The 24198-nt window shown below is 37.4% G+C and overlaps 1 protein-coding gene across 2 annotated transcripts in view; it reads right to left on the minus strand.

The window, feature by feature from the left end:
* The window catches only part of LOC126758538 (protein lozenge), a 47180-nt gene that overhangs the window by 20017 nt on the left and 2965 nt on the right, over positions 1-24198 (minus strand). Inside the window, exons 2-4 of one of the 2 annotated variants that reach the window (XM_050472852.1) lie at positions 21236-22186; positions 14982-15221; positions 1729-1842 (exon numbers count right to left, since the gene is read on the minus strand). In XM_050472852.1, coding sequence (XP_050328809.1) covers positions 1729-1842; positions 14982-15221; positions 21236-21707 — 826 coding nt within the window. In that variant the 5' untranslated portion in view covers positions 21708-22186. Of the gene's footprint in view, positions 1-1464; positions 1843-14981; positions 15222-21235; positions 22187-24198 lie in introns of both variants that reach the window. The other variant, XM_050472851.1, reaches the window with a different exon arrangement.

Here is a 24198-nt window from a genome sequence, read left to right on the forward strand (position 1 = left end):
CAGAGCAAGTCCCCTATGCCTAGCTCATCGGCTTTGCAGTTGCCAGCATATACCCTGTGACCAAGCGCTCAAAAGAGTGTGATGACGAAGTAGCTTGACTCTATTTCTAGTGAGAATAGACACTATTTGACTACCTTTGAGCGAAGTGAATTCTCACCTCACTGAAAGAAGCTACACTTCCTAGCAGAACGTCTACCGCCACCTTAACAGCAGTCACTTCTGTCTGAAAAACACTACAGTGGCTTAGTAGACTTAAGCTAAGATTGACGAAGAGCTCCTTACAAAACAATCCCCCTCGAACATTCTCTTCTAGCGACTACTCAACTGTGAGCTCACTACGCCCCTTCTACACATATTTCTCCTCATCCATATATCCTTGGTCGTTATGTGAGCAGAGAAAAATTCGCCTTTGTGACGCAGTGATCCAAGTTTTCAGGGATGCAGTTGAAGGAGGAGAAAATTTCGGCGTGTCCTTCCCTAAGCCTCAAAGAACACTTAGCAACCATACACCTGCGGGCAATGTCCACGGGTGAAATATTAAAAATGGCGAATACATAAGTGCTCCTGTTGTGTAGTCCGTAGTGCGGAGATAGCCGCTCTTTGAAGACGCTCAAGCTTTTTAGCAAGTGTATCTTTTCCGAACGCTCTCCAGTAGACGAATACACCATGGACTACGCTTTCATAGAACTAAAAACCCTCCTTTGTGGGGACCTTTTACCTATAGCTCTTCTAGTTCAATGTAAGGCAATGGTTGCTTTCCTAACTCTCTTTTCAAAATTTGGCCTCCATGAAAGCTTTCTATCAAGGATAAGCCCTAGATATTTCACTATATCAACAGATTGAAGACGTGAACCCCTGAAAGAGGGGAGGCACGTTTGAGATCTTATACCTCATAATAAATAAAATCATTTCTGTTATACTAGGATTGACAGCTAAGCCGCTTCTATTCGGCCAATTGGATACATATAATTGGAACAATAACCTATGCTTCCAATAGGCCTTCTATATTTGCCTTCAATGGCTGATTACATCTATCGATAATCTCCCTTTCCAATAAAGCTGTCTTATAATTTGGAAAAATGAATTGAGTGTCTGTAGGATAAGTCTTCAACCTCAATATAGAGGTTAGGAATAAGAAATTAATTTTTGGAAACTGATGCTCAGCGAGTTCGAGTTTAAAAGAACTGAACGTTTAACGCTCCTCTGAACAGTTGGGCAATTCGTCTATATATGTATGCGAACTTGCTTCTATGAAATTGATATGTATGCGCAGTTTTTCTTAACATTCCTAGAAGTTAAACCCAAAACTGGTATGCTTTTAGTCACACACTCGAACCGTTCTTTGTATTGACTTCTTAAATGCTTCTCCTAAACTTTTATTATACCCTCAATGAGTGTTTTAACTTGTCCGATCTGAGCTGATTTGATATGGATGGATTGTTGTTGATCTGATGAAACTCTCACCATTATTCATTAAGGGATCATCACAATCACTCTGCTCGGGCGTTGCGGTTGTTCGTGGGTATTTTACGGCCGATGATTGTGAGTCCAGTACTTGCAACTTGTTTAAAGCGTTTTTGGAACTATGTGTAGTAGTAGTAGTAGTAGTTTTGGTAGTGGTAGTAGTAGTAGTAGCAGTAGTGATAGAGAAAGAAGAATATCTACGTGTCATTTGTGCCTTTCTACTCGCCACCAAACGCCCGCCACGGCCAGCAACATCGAACTTACTTGTCTTGGAGCGCGGTTCACGCGGACCATCAACGGTGACTTTAATAGCTTTGGCATAGGTGGCCACCTGTATTGGACTCGTATGTACGGTGATGGTAAGCGTAAAGCTTTTGCCTGAAAATATACAAAAACAAAAACAACAAACATATATAAATTAGTGTCGAAATAAAGTTTAGGCTTATTCAATTAAAGTGGCTTAAAGTGGCTTGGAAGCAAAACAACAACAACAGCATACAATGTTAAAATACCCGACGCTGCCGCGCTCCAAAAGCAAAGTGCGAACGTAAATCTTCGACAATGTGGCAATATGTCAATCGTGTGACATGCAAATGGATTTAGCAGCTGAGCGGCGGTGTTAAGACTGCAGAAGGCTACAACTGGCTGCCGCATACACGAGTACATGGCGATTCTACTGGCTTTGACGACCGCCAATCGGCAGTCGGTGCCTTTGTTGAGCAGCACCAACATCCTGAAGGAATTGCGCGCCGTCCCGCCCCGCCTCGCACTTCTGTGATGGGTAAATTAATTTAAAGTGATCATTACACGCGCCATAACAGCTGGCGGCACTGCTTGAAGCGGCAAAGTGGAGCATTTAATTGCCGAAAAGAAGCCCGCCGCGGGTGTGAAATGATTTTAAGGACTCTTTAGCGTGATTGCCAATGTTTTTGACAGCAACTAAATGGGAAAATGATGAATTATGGGTGAGAAAATTGTGCATACAAAGTTCAACGTTACTGGGTCAACAAGCGTCAGTGGCAAGGTTCACTTTCAAAAGTGTTAAAAGGTCTCAAATGTACGTGTTAACGGTGATAATAATGCATTTTATTGTTTTAGAACATTCTTGAATAAATTTTAAACACAAATTTTTACGAACTTTGAATTCAATTTTATTTTCAGTTTGAAATAAATGGCTGACGATCCGATTGGATGGAAAACCAACAAGGGTGAGATGGTATTTCCAAAAATTCCAACTTTTTTCGGCTTCAAATACAACTTGGCCAGATTACAGTGGCAATATTGAATTTAGTGCTTCTCATTTTAATGATCTTATTTTAAATTTATTTGAAATATGTACATTTTACAATCATAAAAACATAAAAACATTATTCTCTCGACATATACATACGATTTTTTGTTATTTTGCAATTTTTGCTTGAAAATCGACATTAGACAGAAGGCAAGAGAGCCAAGAGACCTCTATCGCGAGTCCGTTCGAATGATTTTGGTGGATATTTTGGGTATGAAAAGCGTTCTTGTTCATTCGTCCCGATAAAGCTGATTTTTTTTCAAAAAGAGTACCGTAAGTACTCCGATTCAAATTCATGGAGAGCATTATAACTGCCGATGAGACATGGATTTATGTATTTAATATGCAACAAGTCAACAATCATCGGATTGGAGGGAAAAAAACGAGTCAAGACCAAAAAAAACGACGCCAAAGCCCCTCAAAAATCGAGGTGAAGCTCATGTTTTTTTCCAATATTCGTGGTTTGGTGCATAATGAAATTGTTCCGGGGGAGAGACTATCAATAAGGAGTTCTAGTTGGCCATATTGAGACGTTTGCGTGTGAACATCTGTCGAAATCGGCCGGAATTCTGGAAGAATAATTCAAGGATTTTACACGATGATAATGTACCATCGCATCGAGCCATGAGTGAGAGCGAATTTAAAGCCAAAAACGCATTGAATACCATCGATCAACCACTGCATTCACCCGATTTGGCTCCGTGTGATTTTTTCTTGTTCCGCAAACTGAAATTGCCGCTTCGTCGAACCCCTTTTTAGTCGATCGAATAGATAAAACTAAATCGCTGAAGGAGCTGAAAGCTCTCCCATAAGCTGCTTATGAAGAGTGTCTCGAGGACTGGAAAAATCGTTGGCATTAGTATATTACATATGGCGGGGATTACTTTGAAGGCGACAGAACAGATATTGATTGATGAAAGAAAAAAATCAATTGATTTTTCTTTCTCTGAAAATATTTTCAAAACTACACAAAACCAGTAGTTAAGTCAATCTTAATAAAATTTCTTCACGTTTCAGCTCTGTTAAAAAACGAGATAAATTAAAGTTTTCAAATAATTACACATAATCAATGATTAATGTCTACAAGAAGACAAACAGTCTAAATAACTAGGTGATTACAACAGAAAAGTTTCTAATAAAAATATTTTACAATTTGGAGGCGTTTTCAAATTAAAACTCCCGCTATTAATACACAAGCGAGAGAATAAAAGCAGAAAAAGGGCTTCAATCAGATCAAAGGCAGAGAGCAAAGCAACTAATTGCACGAAGCAAGCCAAATTACCAGCGAAACAACGAAGCTTCTTAACGAGTACAATAAAGTTATTAACCACGCACATTTGCAACTGGCACGGGTCCATGCTAATAGACCAAAGATTTTCGAAGCTATAAACGGTAACATTTGAAAGCGTGTGTGTGGACGAGGCGGTGAAAAAACAAAGTCAATCGATGAAGTTGTAAAGCAAATAACGCCGAATCGCGTTTGAAAGTGCAATTAATAAAAATTATAGGTAAATAAATCAAGCTCACTACATACAGACATACTTATGTAAGTATGTATATTACATACAAGACTACATGCAGACACAGGTATAATAATACAAGATGTAGTAGGCGCATGGAGGCAAGCGAAGCGATGAAACAATGTCCCGAATTTGAGAAAAATTGTGGAAAAGCGAAAAGAATTATTTTGAAAAATCGTGGCATTGTCCTAACAATGAAAATAATATTATGATGAACGTACAAACTTACATATGTACATAAATATGTGCATATATAGATCGCATATACATATACTCTCCAAATATATGTATATTCTCCAAATTGCGTGTGTCTGATAGCTATTTGCTTGCGATATTCATCAAAACAAAAAAAAAGCAAAGCAGAACAAAAGCGAAGATCAATGCTTACGAAGACTTTGGAATAGAGACAACAAAAAATCACTCCAGAAAGTTAATAATCTAAATTAGTCATTCAGCGCCGACGCCACCAACCATCAGCAATGGTACATTGGATCAGTGAAGCAATTCAGCGCTCTCAGAGCCGAATAACAAAGGAGCGTGCGAGCAGAAAATAAAACAAAAGGGGTGAAGCATTTATATAGATCATATGTATGTAAGTATGTGTTTAACTACATATAAACATAAGTATAGTATACTCGTATGTCCATCAAAAGTGGAGTTGAAAATCAGTTCAGCAGATAAATCAGTGCGTTGGCACCACTTTACCTTGTTGTTGTTGCACATATTGTTTCATGTCATAGGGCAAGGTTGATTATCGCTCTTCAGTTTTGGCTTTTTGGTGGGGTGTTTGCCTTTTGGGTTTTATTTAGTTGTCGCAGCTCAAAGCCGCTTATTGATGACGCGTGTCAGCAGGCTCTCAAGCGCTCATTATATGTGTAAGTACCGGCTATCAAAAAACAAGAACAAAACCAACATAACTCTTCGTGAAAAGACAATGATACGCACACTCACCGCAACTTAGCTTTCTTCTGCGTGAAAAGAGAGTTTCTGCATTCTCTACACAAGTCAAACTGCGTTGTGTGCAAACAAATTGAATTCATTAATCTTGTTAAGTTTTCGGTATTTGAAGCATCGCTCAAAAACTCATTCACACAGCTACTGCCATACATATAAATATATTTGTATTGTATGTACTAGAGCGGGTGTACAATGTACATACATACATATGTTAACTCGCTGCTTTGCTTGGTGACGAGTTGGTGAAAGTATGCAGCCGCTAATGAGGACTTTGAGCATATTAGTCAAATATTTGACAAAATGAGATTTTATCAGCAACAGGATTGAGATTTGCAAACAAATTGCGAAAGCAAAACATATTTATACCCTGAACAGGGTATATTAAGTTTGTCACGAAGTTTGTAACACCCAGAAGAAAGCGATGGGGACCCTATAAAGTATATATATAAATGATCAGTATGTTGAGCTGAGTCGATTTAGCCATGTCTGTCTGTCTGTCTGTCCGTCTGTCCGTCCGTCTGTCCGTATATATACGAACTAGTCCCTCAGTTTTTAAGTTATCGTTTTGAAATTTTGTAAACGTCATTTGCTCTTCAAGAAGCTGCTCATTTGTCGGAACTGCCGATATCGGATCACTATAACATATAGCTGCCCTACAAACTGAACGATCGGAATCAAGTTCTTGTATGGAAAACTTTCACATTTCACAATGTATCTTCACGAAATTTGGTATAGATTATTTTCTAAGACAACAATGTAATCTCCGAAGAAATTGTTCAGATCGGTTAACTATAACATATAGCTGCCATACAAACTAATAATCAGAATCAAATGCTTGCATGGGAAACTTCCACATTTGACGTGGTATCTTCACGAAATTTGGTATGAGTTATTGTTTATAGAAATAATGTAATATCAGAAGAAATTGCTCAGATCGGATTACTATAGCATATATGTACATATGTAGCTTAGAGTGATTCAAAAAAAAAACAATTTTTTTTTTTAGTTTGGTACTCGGAAAAAGAGGCTCCTAGACACCTCTAAGAAAGCCTCTCCAAACATGAGTTTTTAATTGTAACGGGAAGGTCCTCCTACATACAGTTTTCTATATTTTCTTATTATCAGATAGAAAAATTTATATCTCGCTTCCAACTACTTAAAAAAATATATTGTTCCTTAGATTTTGTAGGAAATTGAATGCTCTACAAAAAAGGTCTCCACGATTTTTTCGTAAACCAAACCGTTTGAAAGATATCAACGGTTGAAGTATGATTATTTTTGGGAAAATTTTTTATTTCTTATGAGTTTTATAACTCAATGAAAAAAACATTATGAATAAGGTTTTTAGAGAGGCTTTCTTAAGTTTGTCTAGGAACATATTTTTCCAAATACAAAACGAAAAAAAAATAATTTTTTTGAATCACTCTAATATACATAGCTGCTATACAAACCGATCGGAACCAAGTTCTTGTATGGAAAACTTTCACATTTCACAATGGTATCTTCACGAAATTTGGCATGGATTACTGCTTAAGGTAACAATATAAAAAATTGTTCAGAACGAATTACTAAGCATATATGTACATAGCTTCCATACAAACTGAACACATAGTTACTAAGAGAAATGCACCTGTGAAGGGTATTAAACTTAGGTGCAACCGAAGTTAACGTTTTTTCTTGTTTCTTTACAAAATGGCTGTGAAATTTACTGCAGAGATTCGAAAATTGTTTTACTTAATAAAATTGTCATTGAAAAAAGTTTAGTGACATCAAATGAGCAAAATCAGAACCAGCGGTGCAAATAATGTTTTAAAACTGCTATTGAACTTATACAAAAATTAAAATATTTTTTTTCATAAACCCGCAAATCTCGACTTAAAATAATTTTAAAATTTCGAATACTAAAAACCGCATTAAAAAATTAAAAACAATTTTTTGATTCAATTTGAAAATTAGAAATTAAAACTTCTCAATGAAAAGTGTTAATTCCAAGTTTATAACGGGTTTTTCAATAAGGACGCTACAAATGTAGACCGATAGTGACAGCAAACGACGCCATATTTTTTTCCGGTCTTTTGACATTTCTCTTCAGTAAGGTATGCCATTTCATCATGGAAAGTCGAAATTATTAAAATTTACTACCAAAATTCGGAGTCGATGGCCTCAACTTTAAGAGCGCTACATCCCAGCTGAGCTGAGCAACAACTTAAAAATGATACGGATTTTCATAGAAAAATCATCTTCAGCGATGAGGCTCATTTCTGGCTAAATGGCGATTAAAAAGCAAAATATGCGTTATTGGTCAGGCAGCAATCCCCACGTACTCCACGAGTTACCATTGCATTCCGAAAAAATTACGGCTTGATTCGGTTTATGGGCCGGAGGCATCATTGGGCCCTACTTTTTCCGTGATGATCAAGACCGACACGTTACTGTGAATGGGGCGCTACCGCTCAATGATAACCGAATATTTTTGACCCGAATTGAATCATATGGACTTGGACAATATGTGGTTCCAACAGGATGGCGCCACAAGCGACTTAGCGAATCGATTTATTGAAAACTAAGTTTGGTGAACGTGTTATCTCACGAAATGGTCTGTCAATTGGTCGCCATGGCCGTGCGATTTGACGCCGTTAGACTATCTCCTTTGGGACTACGTTAAGTCTATGGTCTATGCCAACAAGCCAGCGACAACTGATGAACTTCGTACGAATATCGAGCGTGATATTGCAGCAGTATAGGTCGGCCAATTTATGCTTGAAAACCGTCGAAAATTGGAATTCTGCAACTTGCCCATGGTGACCATGCAAAAGAAATCGAGTTCCATACATAGTGGCATCGAATATTCTTTCACAGGAATAAAGAATTTCATTGATATCCTACACCGTTTTTGTTTCATTTAAAAAAACTTTTGTAGCGCTCTTCTTGAAAAGCCCGTTAGCTGTCATACAGGCTGTACGATCGGAATCAGGTTCTTCTATGAAAAACAAAACCGATTAAAATTGAGATAAATTACTGTTAATACCCTTTGACGCTATAAAAATGCACCTGCGCAGGGTATTATAGGTTTGATGCAGGCGAAGTTAACATTTTTTCTTTTATTATTTTCTAATCGTCAGGACTTCGAAACTGTAACCCTTTGCTTTCGACGCCTACCTTTCAGACAATATTATTACAAACCCTATAAATTACCCAGCTGAGTATTCAGATTGGCATCGTTAGTGGTGGTTTTGAATAAGCTTTTTTCATTGCAGTTTAAACGCTAAATTTCTCGCAGTAAACAAAATGACATTTGATGTGACTTGTGCTGGTGCTCAAGCGGCTGTCAGAAACACCAGCTGACCAGCGGCGGATTCTGTAACAAGTGACCAATGACAAAATGGTAATTTGTTGCGCGCATTCACACACTTTCCCCCAGCACTGGTAGTTCGTACAAAAAAAAAAAATTGGAGTAAATTAAAAAATCTTATTTAGTCGCTCACAGTCCTTGCAGCGCCATTATTATGCTCGTAATTATTGTTTTCGCTGTCGCGCATGATTAAATGTCAGCCCAATCAAAGGCAGCGGCGACCGTCACAACCGACATTTAAATAGTCACCAACAGACAGCAATAAGATTGCTTTGCTTACTGCGTAGTTACATTTGTATGTGTGTACGTATGTATATATAATAGTAAGTATGTATATGTATATGCGGCAATTGCTTTGCTGCTCTTTTCAGCGTCAACTGTCGAGTGTATTTACCAAACAAATGTAGTTAAGTATTTACTTGACTACACTTGTGTAAATAGTACAAAAGGTACAAAGGCGTGAAGTCTGAAATTAAAAATGGAGTTATGGAAACAATATTTGACGATTAGACACGCCTGGCTCTTCAAAAGTTCCAAGAAGATCCGACATTTTCGAGCCAAATTTTTTTTCAGCGCTGAGACCCATTTCTGACTCAATGGGTATGTAAACAAGGAAAATTTTCGCATTTGGAACGAAGAGCAATCTGAAGAGATTCAAGATTTGCCATTTCATCCAGAAAATACAACGGTTTGTGGAACCATCGGTCCATATTTCTTTAAAAATGATGCCGGTGAAAACCTAATCGTCAATGGCGAGCATTATCGTGCCATGATAACAGACTACAAGTATTTGATGCCTGAAATTGAAGCTCGTGAACTCGGCGACATTTAGTTTCAACAAGACGGCGACACTTCCCATACATCGCATCTATCATTGGATGTATGGAGAGAACACTTCGGTAAGCAAATAATTTTACGTTTTGTGCAGATCGATTGGCCACCAAGGTCGTGTAATATCACACCGTTAGACTTTTTCCTGTGGGAATATGTAAAGTTTAAAGTCTATGCGGACAATCTCGCTTCGATTCAGGCCTTAAAGCAAAACATCACGCGTGTCAATCGCTAATTACCTATCGAAATGCTCGAACGAGTCATCGAAAATTGGACTCAACGGTTGCAACATCTGAGAGGGAGCTGCGGCCAACAAGTGATAAACTTAAAAAAAATGCCAATGAATGATCTTTCGAATGATAATAAACAGTATCATTAGATTTGAAGTTTCTGTGTTTTTTCTTTTTAAAAAGTAATCGAAATGAATCACCCTTTACATACATAGTTCTCCATACAATAGCTACCAGCTTCTTAATCCGATGAAAAATCGTAATTTGACAAGCTTAAAAACGATAAAAATTTAGATTTTGTTTAAACGCCACCATTTTGTAAATTTTTATTTTTTCGACACATTAAGGTAGGTATGTAGATAAGAGTCTTCGGCGCTGATGTAATCATAGGACCTTATAATCTTGCTATGCCGTTTCATCACTACTTATCTATACCTAGCACTTTCACTTGGGAGATGCTGGCTGAGTTGGGTACACGGATAGAAAAAGAGATGTCAACATTTTAATATACTGTTGTATGCAGTCCATTTCTGTTTGTATAGATGTACTTCCTCTGGTTCGTAATGAAGATGACTAGAAATCCATATTCTTTCCGGTTCCAATGGTGCTTGTCCATATTCTTTCGTATGTAAACTCCTTATATACTTCGAGTACAAGTACAGACAAGATCTTCTAGCAGTGAATTGTTTTTTAGATTTCACGTAGAAGTCCGGAACCACTGTACTAGAGGACGGCCCTTTTTAGTGCCGTTGGAGATTCCGTATAACTTTAAAAATATTTAAAAAAATTTCTTTAAAAAAAGCTGTATATTTTTTTGGCTCTCACACTCGACGTGGCTCTTAAATGCTTCAATTATAAATTAATTCAATGCCAGATAGTAGTACTTTTACTTATGTACATATGCATATACCTAATAATATTTTTCGTATTATTAAATTCATTCTTTCAAGCCAAATTTTTCGAAAAAGATTTAAATAAACTAAAAAAAATAACAATTAAAAAAAAATTAAAATTTATTTTAAATAAGTTTTTTTTATTAGAAATCAGTAAAAAAAAAGTTTCAAATCAGTAAATTTCAGTGTAAATATTTTTTAATTTTGAACTTTGCATATATACATATGTATATATGTATTTAACTGTATTTTGTTGTACAAATTAACATTTGGCTCTTATATACTGAAATTTTTAGTTATGCCAATCACAACAATACAATTTTAGTTTTAATTTTTTTTTTAAATTCAAGTGAATTATGATGTTTTCATTTCATTATCGATGTGATTAAGTAAACTACCCCATTTTTTTATCCATTTTTTATGGATTGTTATCGTACTAAACATATATATATATGTACATATGTACATACTTTCAGTACTTTCGAGCGTTTCTATTCGTTATCTCAATCCAAGAAATGTTAAGCCGCTAACCACAAATAACACAATTCCCAAAATTCAAAATTTGACAAAATAAAATGTTTAACACTAAAGGAATTCTTAAAAACTGTGCTAAGGCTCTTGACACCATGTAGTTAAAAAGCGGCATGCTCTCAACTGCCACAAGGTCATAAAAAGTACGTACATATGTACATACAGCAGAGGAAATTTTTAAGTCAACGAAGTTTGTACTTTCAAGGAATCTCTTAAGCTCTCAAAGTTCGAATTGCAAAAAAAAAAAATCGTTCTAGAATTTCAAATTTTTTTATTTCGTTTAGGTTAGTTGTGCTCATAAAACGAAGCGTATACATACTTATGTAGGTACTATATATGTACATATGTTTAAGGGTGTATATATGTATATATATACATATTACAATTTAAAAAAAAAGTAAGGTTTCTTTTCCTATTATTTTTCTTACTCCCATTTTTTTATGGATAAATTTTTTACTTAACGGAACGGATATATCGGTTGGAACCATTCTTATAGGCTAAAGTGGGTAATTATAACTTTTTACCAATTCTTTACAGAAAGGAATTAATTAATTAAGAATTTCCTGCATCGTGCACTGTATCTATAACCTATTTAGGGGGTTACATGGGTTTACGGGTTTCAAAAATCGATTATTTTTCATTATCTTATTAAATTCTACAACACCTCTAGAATATTGTCCTAAATTTTCAAGTTGATACGAATCATAATTTCGGAGATACAGCCTTGAGAACTTGTGCGCTTGAGGCTAGCTAGACTAAGTGCGCCGTCTTTAAAGGCGTTTTTCTCGAAATTGTGTTTTTGAAATCGGTTGGCGAGATTTCTCGAGAACTACTCAACCGATCTTCATGAAATTTTACACAGTTCTTTGATATACAGTTATTAAAGACTTGGAGAAAGGATACTCTTTTTCGATTACCACTGCTAGAAAAAAAATGTCGCGAATTTTTCACTGAATTTTTAATTTTTTCGTAAAAATGTCTGCCAAAAATGCAAGTTTCAGTGTTTTCTTTCGTCCAAGTTCTAAGTTAAGATTTTAACTAAAACAAGATTTTTTTCAGAATTTCTTTGTTAATAGTGTATGTTTGTAACAATAAAAAATTCGAATAAAATATTTCATTTTTTATATGAGAAAAAATGTTTGAAAAAGTGCTATTTTTTACCCGAGGAAACCCATGTAACCGCTTAAGTTCTTTTCTATATGAAATAAGGAAGGGCTGTCAGCAAGTAGGAGTTTAAATTGTGAAGGCTAATTGTAAGCGAACTTCTAGTTTTGCTGATAAGCTATGGTATCTGTGAGAAAAATCTATCAAAAAGCATGGATCTGGTAAGAAGTTGAGAAGTATGAGTGCAGCTTAAGATCAATCAAAAATTTAAATATAGAGTCTAACAGCCCTATGCTGAGAAAACTTCATAAGTGATTTGTGAGGAAAAATTTGTGAGGTTTGCTGTCAGACATTACAGAATTATAAGGAAATTGGGAGCAATTGAACTTCTGAATTTACGCCAGCTCAAGGTAAACCTCACAAAATTCAAAAAACTCACAATAATGAGTTGTGAGGGCATGATAATAAGGTTGTAAAACACTTATGGTCTTCTTCACGAAAAAGAATCATTTTAAGTTATGAGAACTGTGGTTTAACGCTCAACGACAAGTAAATTAAACAACAGCGTCTTTCAATAGGAATGACGTGATTTTTGACAGCTCGTGGCGGCCATGTTTGTTTAAAAATTTGTGTCAAAATTTTGTCAGTATATTCAATGAGCTCATCATGTCACCTTTCGCTTTGAAATTATCTAAGATTATTACGCAAATTCACATTTTCAGGTGGCTACTAATAGAGTTCTTCGCGCAAAAAACGGTATTCTGAAATAAGGCCCATTACAGTACCCATTTTGACTAAATTTTGGTGTTTTATTTCACTTTACCATCATAACGTTCTTGTTGGTGGACCATTTATATACCTTTTGTAGTAATATTAATTAACGTTGGAAGAAACAAGTAGACGCACTTAACTCGAAGTATTTTGAACAGTTGAACCCACATTTTTAGAGATGACATTGCAATATGAAAGATTTGCGAAAAATCGCTCACTAGTGTTTTAGTGGTTTCCACATTTAAGCGAATGCTTTCTTAAATAGTGTATATCGACGAATCGACGAAACAGCATTACACAGCATGAAAATCCTTGTGTTTGCAAAAACGAGGTCGAGTAAAGGTCGCAAAAAAGAAGCTTGAAAGCGTAGCTGAGGATTCTACATTCGTCAAAAGCAATATTATAGCTGACCAGATATGAGTATATGACGATGGCATCGCAACTGTTCAACAATCTAGCGAATAGCGCTCCAAAAATGCGCCGAAAAAACCAAAAATTCGCTGAAGGCACTGAAAGTCGTCACAGCTAAGGCTAATACTCGTAACAAGTGTGCGGAAAATCTGAGTAATTGTTGTCATACTTTTACCGACTCAAAAGCCTATTTCAAAGGCGAGAATAAAGATTTCTTTTCAAATACGTGAAAATGTAGTTGTTTGTCAGTCCGGGTCAATTTTGATCAGATGACCATGCTCATTTACATAAAATATAAAGTCTGTTGCGAGTTAAATTAAGTTATTAAAATGCAATTTTGAAGTCATTCATGCACAGAAAATTTAAGTATACGGTTTGCACAAAATAAATACGCCTCTAAAAGAGTTCAGTGAAAGAGATTCTCCGCCCATTTTCGATATGAGGGTTTAATCGAATTTGCAAATAGAAATTTGTTTTAAATATTAGTTTCCTCCTTGAGAAGTATTTCAAAAAATGCAGTCAGCTTTCATAGTCCTCCGCCTAATTAGCACCACTAACAACAACACTTTCGGCCAGCTGTTGCGCATGCCTTCTGGCCGTTGCGTGAATTTTCTAGTGCATTAATTGCCGGTTTCGGCCGAGAATTAGCGAGCGATCGCGATGCAGCACTCACCCGGCATGCACTTGCAGCATTTGCAACATGCTACCGGCTCGCTGGCACAGCCGTTGAATGGAATGAAGATGACATGTTGCAATCGCAGCGCAACAACAATGCCAACGTGCACACTTTAAAATCGATTATTGATGGCAAAAATTTGTGTTGCGTGTCAGAAGTTGCAAAATGTACAGCTATTCAGCAATTTCTGTATGCAGAACGACGGTGCACAGCCCGAACGATCGCACGAACGCCAAGTGCGGCAACATGATGTCATAGGCTGACTGCGTGAATGACTGGTTGCAGCTAAACGCATGGACACGTGATGGATGGAAGATGACAGTTGTTGCAGTTTTTGGACTGCGACACGCTCTCCTGCGCTGCTGCAGAATTACACCTCGACGCTCGCATGCAATTTGAACGAAACGAAATTGGAAATATTTATAAGGGTTGCGAGCGGGACTAACAGGCTTGCAAGGAGCAGCGCTAGTGGGGAACCTACATATATATAAATATATATAATGTGTTCAATAAGTGCCTGACCCCCTGGGGCGTATCGACATAATGTGACGACTTCTGTGAGTGAACCTCATTGAGTTTGTGCAGCTCAACGTTTGGACATACATATATGTACATATGTAATATCAGCAAGCGCTTCCCGGTGCACGCCCGTTCGTTCAGTTAGCATTCGTTTCATTCGTGGCTATTTATTTGTCTCACTTAAGGTGACGCCAAATGCGTTCTTGCATGTGAGAGAAGCCGAGCTAAAGTTGCTGTAAACACTTGTGCGCCCACAAAGCCGAAAACGCTTTGACGGAAGTTAAACGCTGCCACAGTGGCTCATTATTGACTGCTGAAGTTGCTCCTGCCGCTGCTTCTGATTTTCACAACTTTTTTGTTTTATGTTTTTTTTTTCAATCTTATTCTTTTAAATATGTATATTCATTCTTTATTGGCTGTCAATCACTCACCTCGGCCGCTGCGTCCCACAAAGCGCAGATCATTAAACTTGGCCACATGCTCCTTCATCGTCGCCTGGCAGTTCTTCAGCTCCGCACTGCAGTTCTCATCGTTGCCGGCCCGTATCGTCACCGTCGTGCCGTCGCCGACCTCCACGAGTGCTACCACTTTGAAGGAGTTGGGCAGCGTTTTGTTGGCACGCCAGTGTGGTGGCAGCTTGGAGCATAAGAAATATGGATTGCTGGTGCGTACTGAAAGATTAAACGATATTTTGTTGTTGTTAGTTATTAATTAAAATGCTTGATTAATTAATTATGCGCAATTTCCATTAATATGATTTAATTATAGTGCGGGTGCTTGGCATGTTGTTGACAAGCGTTGTCCTAGACAACATTATTAAATGTAAAGCATCGGTGGTGATAATATCGTTTGCTTACTGCAAGACCGTCATAACTCGAGAAATGTGAGTTTTGAGTTAATTATGCAGGAATGAAGCTTTGTATGGAATTAAGCTTTATATTGTTTCGTAAAGGTTTCACAGTGAGGAATATACTACTATGAGCAAAAAATAGTAAGACTTTGTTCATAATTTTATAATTCTTAATTGATTCTTCAAAATCTATGTCGTGCCCCTCAAAGTAAACACCCTTGACCCCTATACGCCTATACCAACGATTTTCCAATAGGCGAAATAGTTGTTAAAGTCAATTTCAAGCCTTCACAGCTTTCAAAAACTCACAAAGAATCAATGCAGTATGCGAATTTCCGACTTCTTTTTACGAATAGCTTCGTTCAAATGACATTCAAGGTGCGTTCCAAAGTAACATCGATTTATCGCATTTTGCCCGAACATTTGGGCTTACGAAAGATGTGTGCACGGTTTGTTCCGCACAAATTGACTGACGACCAAAAATTGCTCAGAATCCAACATTCGAAGGACGATTATTTGACCAAAAATCACATTTTAACCATTAACCACTCCCCGTATTCACCTGATATGGCACCATGCGACTTCTTCCTTTTCGGAAAAATGCATTTGCCAATGAAAGGAAAGCGTTATGCAGACGTAGAGACCATTCGAAAAGTTTGCACCGGCATACTGGCGGCCATACCGACCAACGAGCTAAAACACTCGTGCGACATGCTTTTGGACCGTGCAAAAACCTGTATTAAAGCAGAAGGAGACTATTTTGAATAATATAAATTGATTATGCCGAAAAAACCATTTGTTCTGTTTTTATCAAGTCCTGTTTACTTTGGAACACACCTTGTATAACCCTCAGATAGGTTGTTGACAGTTTGGCTGTTCGGAAGAAATTCGGTGTGCACTACATATTGATAATCGATGAAAACGGTCATCATAACCTTAATTTTTAACCTGCTTTGTCGTGATTTTTTGGGCTACAGCCCAACCTTTGCAACGTTATTCAAATTCCTTTTCTAACATGAATGTTCCGGCAACAAAAATTTGATTCTGCAAACTAAATTTAATGGAACTTTATTGAATAATTTCACTCGTCGTAAAAATCGCCGAGTGCACTTTATGTACTTCAGAAAGACAAGCGTATACGAAATACTAATGATTATTTCGATATGACAGCCATAGCAACCTAAAAAAAATATTTCGTCGAATGGGTTTCCGGACAAAATTTAAATTTAAAAAATCTTACTATTTTTTGCCCAGTTAAAAAGTGAGGAATACATGCATAATTTAAACACGTTTTTCCCGAATTAGAAAATTTGAAATTATGACGGATTTGTTGACATTCTCGAGTTAATTTCATAATGCCAACATCGCCCCTTTGGGAAAAAACACGGGCAGCCGGTTTTCACAAGCTTCTATACAGAATAATGTTTCACCAGCGAATTCATTTACCATAGATAGGAGTAAGTAGTAATAACAATGCCAGATCCGGACTATAGTTGGATGTATAGAACCTCCCAACCCACGGAGTTTCTGGCCAGCTACTATCGATATGTGTGTCCGATTGCTACCATCATGCGATTGAATAGTTGACAATAGATTTTCGAATTAAGAGCTTGGCCGTAGAGGATCAGCTCAAAGTAGATGTTTCCCTGCAAATCGCACCAAACACATAGCACAACCTTCCTGGCTTGGACGCTTCACCGCAATTTGAGCTCAACATTTTCGCTTGACGCTGAAAAGATTTTTTTTTGCAACGTTTAACCAATGTTTTAGGCAAGGCTTACATGACGGTCGGACTCGACAATTTTCAATTATTTTATCGATATTTTCAACGTTTTTGACGTCTAAATTACCGTAACGGTCAAATTGTCAAATTGCAATGCTGATGTGGTCAGTTGTTGTTATAGAGATGGCCAATAGCTAATTTACGGAATCAGACACCGAAAATATCAGTACAAGTCTTCCACGAAATTAAAGTTCATGTTCATTTATTTAATTTCTCCCCAAAAATAAAGGCCTCCACGCTGGCGAACCCATGAGTGCGCGTCAAATGAAAGTATACATAATTTTAGTTTTGGTTTATTTCTTTAGGATCTAATAAATTTTCATTTATTAAGTGAATTACTGTTATGATGAATATTTTTTGGTTCTGTTCTTAGTGAAATATGCGGAAAACTGAAGAAATTCGGAACATAATTGTAGAAGATCGGAGGAAGGGTAAAACGTATCAAAAAATATTTGAAAAATATTCCATTTCGATCGGAGGGTCAAAAAGAATTTTTGAAAACTTCAAGAAAAGAAAGACATACGGTGGAGTTCTAAAGCTCAAAATTTCCATACACGCTTAGCGACTTACACGAAGAAAAGTTGCAGAAAACCCTGAAACTAAATTGGAGTTGATCGAAAGTTTTGGTTTGGATGTTTCCATTCTTCTTCTTCTCTTCATTACTGGTGTAGACACCGTTTACGCAATTACAGCCGAGTTAACAACTTCATTTTCATTAGTGCAAGAGAAACTACGAACATTTGGTCTGAAAAGCTGTGTCGCAAAAAAAGGCCTAGGATTTCTATTGCGCATAGGAAAAAGAACAGAGTTTGCAAAACAATATTTAAATATGCCAACCACATTTTCGAATAAAGTAATTTGGTTCGATGACTCCAAATTCGGGCTAAGGAGTTCAAAAAAAATATATGCGAGTGTGGTTTTAACCTTTTGATCGGCTAAAACCACAGTGCATACAATCATTAGTGAGGCATGGAGGAGGTTCTAACATGGTTTGCGATTATTTTCAAAATTTTGTGTAGGTAATTTAGTTAAAAACGATGGACGAATAACGGGTGCTATTTATAATAAATGCATGCATATGAATGCTATTCTTAGCAGAAATTTGCCAATAAATGCGTAATAAATTAATTTTGGTCGTTTACCTTCCAACAAGAAAACGATCCCAAACACACAACTCGCTTGGCTACTCGCTTTTTTGAAGAGAGCATAATTGAAAAACTGAACTGGTCAGCTCAGTCACCAGATTTAATCCAACTGAGCATTTGTGGTCAATTTTGAATTCCAAAATACCAAAAAAAGGCGTACAATAATACTTGCAATAATTTTTCTTAGAAAAGAAACGTCAATGGGCTAATATTCCAATCAAAATACTATACCAATGATTTAAGTTTTTACGTTAAGTTTTTTTAAACGGATTGATGTAATAATAATATAGAGGAAAAGCGCCAGTAAAGTTTTTTTTATTTTAATTTGGATTTTTTAAAAATTTCCAATCCAAAGAAAACGCTGAAAAAATGGCATGTGATACAAGCAACTTGTTTTGGGTGACGTAGATTTAACTAGACTACCAGAAATTGGTCAAAGCAGTGACTCAACAGTTGTCGAAATTCCAACTAACCAATTTCAAAACTAACAAGTTTTTGAAACTTTTATATCTGAGTCTGAATATATTTAAGTTGTTCGAATTTAAAAGTCTGTAAACATAACGCAGCATGTATGTATGTGTGGCGATTTTTTACATTTTTTAATACAACACGCGTTCATCTCATATCCATTACTTTGACATCAATAAAGCTATATTTTATACCCAATATCTCAAGTATCAAGCATCTCATGAATGAAAAGGGAGTGAGTATTCTGAAACTTACAAACGCAAAAAACAAACTCTCATGCCAAACAAAAAATGCGAAATCATTAATTTTTTTAGCACATACTTAGGTACATAGCATTTACTCGAAGGACATATCAATATCAGGCGAATTGAATTACAGGCGCAATGAAGCCTTATGTACCAAGTTTATACACTTGTATGTACGTAAGTGCCTGTGGGCCCATCTTTTACACTGTATCGGCATATTAATTATAAATATGAGCACTGATTTTTGTGGCATGCCTTTTGACACAAGGCTTCTAAGCATAGAAATATATTTTTTTTATTGAGTGAAAGGTATGAAAAACGTTATTTTTTAAAATAATTCGAAGCGCGTGCAAAAATATGAAAGAATTTGGCAGTTTACTAGCTCTTGTTCGTCATTTTGAACAATATTTAGTTTAAATGTAGTTTTTATAAGATCTATTCGAAGTTGTTTGAATTTATGATATATAATTGCAACGACTTTTGATTTTGGCAATATTAAATTCCGAGTTTATTTTGAACCAAAATAATCTGAAAATAGTGTGGACATCATAATAATGAAGAATATAGCAAGTTAAGCTAGGTTAGGTTAGATGGCTGATCTAGAGAGATCGCACGTGGACGTGGCTATATGTAGTCCTTTGCGAAGCCATAGAAAAGAAGAACTACTGTGTTCGAACTTATAAATTAGCAAAACGCTTAGTAGCTAATGCAAATCTGCATAATCGTTCCATTCCCGCCAGTTCGGTGGGATGTCTGAAGGTATGCGCTCCCAAGTGTTTAAGCCTTGACTTATCAAACGCGGGACAGTCAAGGAAGAGTTGAGTTGTTTCCACCTCGTCTTCTTCCACACAGCTTCTGTAAATGGCGTTTGGTAAGACCTTACTGCAAGCAATACCCTGTTAGGACCCCCAGAAAAGGCTAGCTTTACTGAGGGCAAAGTGATCACTAGATCTCTTGCGATCGATCTTGGGCCAAAAGAATTTTGCGACAGCGCATATGCCGATGGTGTCCCAGTGTATCTCGTAGTAGAACACAAGAGGATATAGGAGCAACAGCCCGCACCTATTACAAAGATATGGTTCTAGGATAGCGGTTCTTGCTGGCTCATCAGCTTTACAATTTCCTGCGATTCCGCTGTAGCCTGACACCCATACCAGTCTTATTACAAAGAGACTAGAAAGCTATTGATAGCGCGATTAGACACTCCTGTTAAAGAGTTCAAGACTAGTATCGCCGCTCTGCTATCTGAGTGGATGGTCACTCCTCTGAAGGAGACTGCACTTCCGAGCAGTAAATCTACTGCTAAGTTAATGGCTGCAATCTGGGCTTAGAAAATACTGTTACAGTCAAGAAGTCTGAAGCTGCAGTTGATGGAGAGTTCCTAACAGTAAACCCTTCCACCAATCTTCCGCTAAACTTTGACCCATCCGTAAAGAAGCTCACTGCCCCTCACCTCCAACGGCTTCTTCCCACCCACAACTCTTTCGCCGGTATATGGGCAGAGAAGGAGTCGCAATAGTTCCGTTTGGCGAATCCATGTTACAAGTGATTCGGTATGAAGCCAAAGTGTGTGAGGATTTCTGAGTGTTCAGTCACATGTCTGTTTTGGAAGCTCTTTGCTTACGACGCGAAAAGTTTGTCTAGCAAGTTTTTACAAGCAGTTTGCTGAAACGATGTCGAGTAGAGATCGCAAAAGAGATGATTGACAAAGTAGCTGAGAATCAAACGGAATACAACTTGGCCATTTTGAATGGTGTATGCGACAGAAAATTAATGGATTTTTCTCTACGATAATGGGCTGACACCTTGTAGCATGATTGTGACAAATTTTTTGGTCAAACATGAAACCAGAATCGTCGCTTAGCCACTGTATTCGCCAGACTTTTGCTTATCCGCTACGAGAAATAAGCCAAGAATTCATGGAAGTCATTAAAATTACTTCGCTAAAGGCACCGAAAGTCATCCAAGCCGAGAGCTTTGTATTAAAATATGTGAAAATCTTGTTTTTCTTTTGTAGTCTGGGTCAAACTTGATCAGATGGTATATACCATACCATACAATTTGGAACTTGGTCCAAGACTTTTGAAGAAATTACTAATACCCTCGTAGCTACATCTTATATACATAATGTACATATGTACATACATACATATATACACAAATTTAATAACTTTAAACTAATTCCACTACTCACCTAATTCGTTGGGAAACTTCTCGTGTGCCATCTCCACCATGCGCTCCGTCCACCACAGATCCTGACAGCCGGCATTGTTGCCACCACTACTGTGGTTGTTATTGTTGTTAGCATTATTATTATTATTACTGCTACTATTCGTATTACTATTACTACTATGCACCGTGCCATTGCTGGCGCCACCAATGGGTGAACTACTGCCAATGCTCGCATTACTGGGTGGTAACGGTTGCGGCACTGAGGCGCCTTCACACCAACGCATTGGCGAGGTACACGATGTGGCCATAGCGGCGGCGCCATTGCCAATCAGACTGCAAACATTATGGCCGACGGCATCGTCGATACCAACACCAATGCCAATACCGACACCTGCAACGCCGCCGCCAGCGCCACCGCCACTGCCGAGGCCGACGAGTCCGCCAGACGTTGAGCCGCCGCTGTAGACCGCAGCCGATGCGCTCGGCAAATGCATGCGTCTTTGGTAAGGAGCAATTTTGGCGGCGTTCGGATAAACGGTGGCGGAAGAAATGGACCGAAGACAACCAACGGCAGCCACGTTGGTGTTGTTGGGTACAGCCAGCGACGGTGGCTGCGTCTGCGTCGGTAGGTGGTAGCTATCTGCACCGTTATGAACTCTTCCCGTATGTGGTTGTAATGGCGCAATATTATTCGAAGCGAGGGCGGCTGCGGCGGCGGCGGAGGGATTACTGGGCGTAGTTTTTATCTTCAGCTTTGCGGATTTTTAGAACCAAATAAGTTAAGAAATTGTTGTACTTCACTGGGTTGCGCGCATTCAGCGTGTGTTTTCACATGCGTTTTCTAACGGTTTTTTGTTTCACTTTGAATTGCGTTTGCTTCGAAGTTGTAGCGTTTTGTAAACTTTGGACCAAAACCGTCTGGCAACACAAATTCTGCTTTTGTCATTTAAATAGACTTTTTTTTATCCAAACACTGAAATTTATAATCCGGTTTATATGAGCATTGGGAAATTTAACACAAATCGTTACAGTTTCATTGTTGTTGTTGTTATATTATAGCGTAGCGTGATTGTGACGCGCAAATGTATCATCGTAGCTTCCGAAAAAATTGGAAAATCCCATACTCTACCGGAAATTTTGAATTGATCACTGATTTTTAATTGCTCCGAGTGATTTGCATACACACACACACACATTCATTCATTTATATATACATATGTACATATAGTTATACGTAAGCATCAGCACTTGCCTGTGCATATGACAAATTAGCAGCTTAGTTAATAAATGATTAAGCAAAAAGCGTCGACAAATTAACATAAATTAATACAATTCAATCTCTTCACTCAATTTTTAATTTTGAAACAAGACAGCGGCGCTCCGCAGGCTTACGCCGTCAGTGTGACGTACACTTGTCTCGCTATTGCTTCGTTGCGCCGCAGCTTACGGAATGCTTCAGCACGCATTGTAGGTGAGTCACCCGCTCCGGTGAAGGCGGCAGCGCGCCGATATCGCGAAAGACACGCCGAAACAGCTGCGCCGGCGTATATGACTTTATTTCTTACGCTGATGCGCGGGCTTTAACGAGTTCTCAGAAAAAGACAACGAACTAAAAAGCTTGCTGAAACGAAGGTGTGAATGTGTGTTTTGATTTTAAGCTTGATTTTTTTTTATTGTGAACTCGATTAGTAAATATTGATGTTCACTGATTTTTGGCCAAGGCAGTTGAGTTAAAGAGAGAAGCTCTCTTCGTCTGAATTCTCTATTTAGTGTACCGTCATAGTTATTCGCTTTTAAATTAAAGTATGCTTATAAATCTAGTTACATATATGTATGTATGTATGTATGTACATACGACTCTCAACTGATAGTAGTAAGCAAAAATCAAAAAAAAAAAGAAAACGAATGAATTTCATATGATTTTGAGAAGTCACGGCGCTGTATGAGGAATATGAATGGCATTTTCGATCTGTAAATAAAAAATAATATTTAAACAAGAAAAAACCGTTAACAACGTCTGCAACCATGTTCTTCACAGATGCATTTCTTATAAGATAAAAGGGTATAACGAGAACGTGAACTCAGTTTATATGGGATTAAATGCTATAGTGGTTCGATCTAAAAAAATTTTTTCGAAAATAAATAACCTGAAGATATCAACATATTGAATAAGTCTCGAAAATTTCTGTTTAGTCCCTTAAAATCTCCGAAAATATGTGGAGGCCGTCCATTAAGACTGCGGAAGCCGATCAAAATTTTGCAAGATTGGGGTTACATGGGTTTCCTCGGCCAAAAACAGCCACAATTAACAAGAAAATTCTGAAATTTTTGAGAAAAATTATTTCAAACTCGCCAATTGTGACATCATTTCCGGTGACCCCTCGTCATGTTTTAGTTAAAACCTTAACTTAGAACTTGGACGAAGAAAAAAAAGCGGAGAATTGGATTTTTGGCAGATATTTTTTCAAAAAACTGAAAATTTCGGGACATTTTTTTCAAGTAGTTGTAATTGAAAAAAATCTTTCGTCGAAGTCTTTAAGAATTGTATCTCAAAGACCTGTGTAAAATATCATGAAGATCGGTTAAGTATTTCTCGAGAAATCTTGCCAACCGGCTTCAAAAACACACTTTCGAGAAAAACGCCTTTAAAGACGGCGCACTCAGCTAGCTAGGCTCAAGTTCTCAAGGCTGTATCTCCAAAACTATTACTCGGATCAACTTGAAAATTTTGGACAATATTCTAGGGGTGTTGTAAAATTTAATAAGACAATAAAAAATATACTTTTTTGAAACCCGTAAACCCCTTAAGTCCGCTGCAGCCATTCAACAAGAATTAGGTGCACAAATATCTTCAAAAGCGATAAGAAGACGACTTGTGGAGAAAAATCTCTTTGGCAGATTGACGCGAAAAGTGCCAATGCTGAGCAAACCACTAAATGCAATCGTTTTCAGTTTGCAAAACGACCCATTAATTAGGGCGGAGCT

This window comes from Bactrocera neohumeralis, chromosome 5 (genome assembly GCF_024586455.1).
Source record: "Bactrocera neohumeralis isolate Rockhampton chromosome 5, APGP_CSIRO_Bneo_wtdbg2-racon-allhic-juicebox.fasta_v2, whole genome shotgun sequence".
Taxonomy (NCBI): Eukaryota; Metazoa; Arthropoda; class Insecta; order Diptera; family Tephritidae; genus Bactrocera; species Bactrocera neohumeralis.